Below are 3,587 nucleotides of genomic sequence, written 5' to 3' on the forward strand. Positions count from 1 at the left end.
GACGCTGTTTGTGCCTCATCTTGTTTTTGTCTCACACTTTGGCAGCAGCCACTACGCCTAGGGCTTTTTTTTTTTTTCCAACTGAGTATACTTTTCTTTGCTTTAAGGCTACCGACCGAGCCCGCGCGATCGTGCGTCCAGAGGCCGTGGAGGAATCGGACCGTCTTGGACAAGTGCTAATAGTAGTAGCAGTGGTGGCTCAAGAGGGAAGTTTGTTAGTGGAGGCAGTGGAAGAGGTCGTCATGTACGTTCCTTCACACGATAAAATGAGGCCTAATGGAACAGCTCAACCTTGTGGACTTCTGTGAAGAAGAATGACAAACGAAAGCAACGTCACTAAAGGACCAATTCAAAGTTTCTGCTATCTGGAGGACATCAAGAGAATATTTTTGTCTGAAGAAAAAGTTTTTGTTTGATACAAGACTTGAAATTTCAATAAAATTCAAGACTTTTTCTGTACAATTGTAAATTTTTTTGTTCCTTTTGAAATAATGTTTTAATTTTTTTTGTGGATTTCAGTAGACAATACTCAGTAAAGAACCTCTTTAAGACTTGAAGGACTTCTAAAGTATTCATTGTGCCAAAATAAAGGTACAGGTGTTTTGTGTGTGACCTTTTACTGCAAGAAAATCAAGAAATACATATGTGAGGCAATTCTAATTTTTCCTCTCATGTTTAGAGCCCTTAGCCCTTTTTTTCCCCCTTTTTTATTGGTTTAGCCAGTCTGAGTTCTAATGAACGAGGTCCATCCAACAGCAGGTGCAGTAGCAGGTGATAGAAGATTGACTGAAATTAATTAATCTGTGAAAGAATATGAATGTAAATGTAATTTATGTAGCTTTTGTTGTACATCTTGGATGATGTGATTTGAAACTTTAAGGTCTCGCACTAGATAGAATTAGTATGAAATCTGTCACTGACTTCAGGGAGAGCAAGGTAACATCCTGGCACTTACTTTGCAACTCAGCTCATGCACTAGGAGCACAAGAGTTATCTCAGTGGAAAGCAGCATATGCTTTGCAGTTAAAGGGCATCTGTACCCTTAGAGAGCCTGGAGTTAATGCGTTGCTGTCTCCTCAGCTGAGGAGAGGGCAGAGACACAGGTGTACAAACTGAGCAGCCACACAGGGAGGCAGTGATGCTAAACCTTCCTTAGAACAGGTGCTTTGGTTTCTGTTTCTGTAGTTAGACAGAGATGGTGCAAAAAGAACAGAATTTTAGGAGTTCATACAGATATGTCACCACTAGATTCAATTCTAAGTTGATTTCCACATTGAATTCAGTGACTGAAGTGAGGTTTTACGTGTTTGCATTCCCTTGGGCTCCATGGGTTTTCTTACAGTTCACCTATCCTCAGTAGCCATTGATTGCAGTTTTGGATGGGTTGAGGTGTGGTAGCCTTGTCCAAAGGCCTCGTGCACTCTGCAGGTCAGCTCCACTGTCACACTTAGCTGAACTCGCTTTTCACTTCTGCTTTGGTCTCTTGACAAGACAGAAGTGCTATAAAGGGGGTCCTGGTCTACTTAAACAAGGCCCAGTTGTAACATTTGTGTCGGCAGTCTTGGCTTTGGACAGCTCGTCTGCTGGACTCAGAAACCTTAATACCCTATTCAAAGTGTTTCTGAAGTATGGTGATACTTCAAATTGAATTTTTTTAGCTTTATACTACTAAATCAAATACGTCTTTATTTGAACCACAGAAGGCTCCTGTTACCTGTGCTTTCTCTGTGTGGAGGCTCTGGGAGTTGATTGACAACCCATGGAAGTGGGAAACCTCCATGAATTGCCTGTGTGCACTTAAAGGGAACAGTATCAGCTCATAAAGGCCTTAATGTTACTTCAAATAACATGAATGGATTTGGATTGGAAGCCAGACAATTTTCTGAATGGTAAAAGAAGAGTACTACTAATTGTGATGACTAAAATGGGTGGAGCTCTCACAGGCATTGCTGTTACTAATGCTATTTTTTTAAGGAGCACTGCATAAATATTTTTAAAGCTGACACTCCTTTAGACCATGTGTTTAAGGTTGTTTTATTTTTTTAGAAACTTTACTGTGTTGGAAACTAGCAGGGATATGATTAATTTGGTTTCTGTCAGGGAATTTGGAATGAAAAGTGTTAAGCATGGAATAAATATGTAAATATTCAGCACTGGTTCTTCAAAGTTTAAAATATATGGCATGTCACATAAGTCATTCTCAAACTAGGAGGAAATAAAGGGTTGGTTAAATTGATGTATGGCAGCTCTGTAAAGTTAGTTAAACCTGAACAAGGTGTGTGTGTATCATGTTTTGGTTTTTTTTTTGTTGTTTTTTTCTTTCTAAATGAATTTAGTTCTGTGACCCGTGAATGCAAAGTGGTTCCTTTCATGGATGAATTCAACATGCAATAATGATGTTTAACACTTGGGAGTTCCTTGGTTTGCTCTTTTAAATTGGATTGTTACCATGAGTAAATAACACTTTAAAGTGTTACATTTTGCTTTTGGTACTCTGCCAAGAAAACAAATTTTCAAGCTTTGTTTCCTGGCTGGAGCACCAGAACACAGGCAGTGGCTGATGCCAAAATACAATTTTGAGACTCCTATACTTACTTGAGGAGCAGAGCATTGGGAGGAGGGTGGGTAAGGCAGAACAGATCTATGATGCAGCACAGATAGACCAAGGCACAGTTTGTGTATGGGATAAGGGTGAGACAAGTTCTATGCAATTTTTTTTTCACTCCCAAAATCTTTAGCTGCTGTGCAGTCTTCATCATCACTGAGGGCCAGGTGCAGCTAGATAGGTGTAAGGAGATACACAGGTTATCTGCAAACTCCTGCACTTGTCTCCAGCTGTGCCACAGGGGCTTTCCAGCCTCTTTTCCCCTGCAGCACTCCTCCCAGCAGGTAAGAGAATATGCTCTGGACAGGAAGGACAGGCTGAGGAAGTTGGGGCTGTTCAGCCTGGAGAAGAGAAGACTGCGTGGAGACCTCAGAGCAATTTCTGAAAGGCCTACAAGGGAGTCAGAGAAGGACTCTTGTTAGGAACTGCAATGATAGGACAAGGGGTTCAAACTGAAGGAAGGGAAGGTTAGGTGAGATATTAGAAAAATGTTTTTTACTGTAAGGATGGTGAGACACTGGCACAGGTTGCCCAGGGACGTGGTGGTTGCCCCAACCCTGGCAGTGTTCAAGGCCAGGTTGGATGAGGCCTTGAGCAACCTGATCTAGTGAGGAGGTGTCCCTGCCCATGGCAGGGAGGGTTGGGACTAGGTAATTTGTAGGGTCCATTCCAACCCTTAAATTCTATGATTCTATGAAGACAGAGCAGGAAAGTAGCAAATTCCTGCTCGAGTGCCCCATGTCCAGGTTGCTCATGTTTAACCAAATGCAATGATTCTCTTGTTTTCTTCTTCTTACATGTTTATATCCCATGTGAGCTCTTGTAGGGACTATGACAAACCTGCACCAGGGATGAGATCCCTGCAGTTGAGGGACAGTGAATTAACTTTTCCCTTCTTGACAGTTTATTATCCTGCTGCCTGTGCAGGACTTGGAGTGCCATACTCTTGTAGTCTAGGAGTTCTCAACTTTTGTGGCTTTTT

At 41.7% G+C, this 3,587-nt stretch overlaps 1 protein-coding gene across 1 annotated transcript in view; it reads left to right on the top strand.

The window, feature by feature from the left end:
* KIAA1429 (KIAA1429 ortholog) overlaps nucleotides 1-265 on the top strand; it is a gene marked incomplete at its 5' end in the record, with an annotated part of 22,974 nt that extends 22,709 nt beyond the window's left edge. The window contains one exon of the mRNA XM_009076198.1: nucleotides 108-265. Within this exon, the coding sequence (XP_009074446.1) occupies nucleotides 108-265 (158 nt within the window). The remainder of the gene's footprint in view (nucleotides 1-107) is intronic.
* Between the last annotated feature and the right edge of the window lie 3,322 nt (nucleotides 266-3,587).

Source organism: Acanthisitta chloris, unplaced genomic scaffold (genome assembly GCF_000695815.1).
Source record: "Acanthisitta chloris isolate BGI_N310 unplaced genomic scaffold, ASM69581v1 scaffold14806, whole genome shotgun sequence".
NCBI lineage: Eukaryota > Metazoa > Chordata > Aves > Passeriformes > Acanthisittidae > Acanthisitta > Acanthisitta chloris.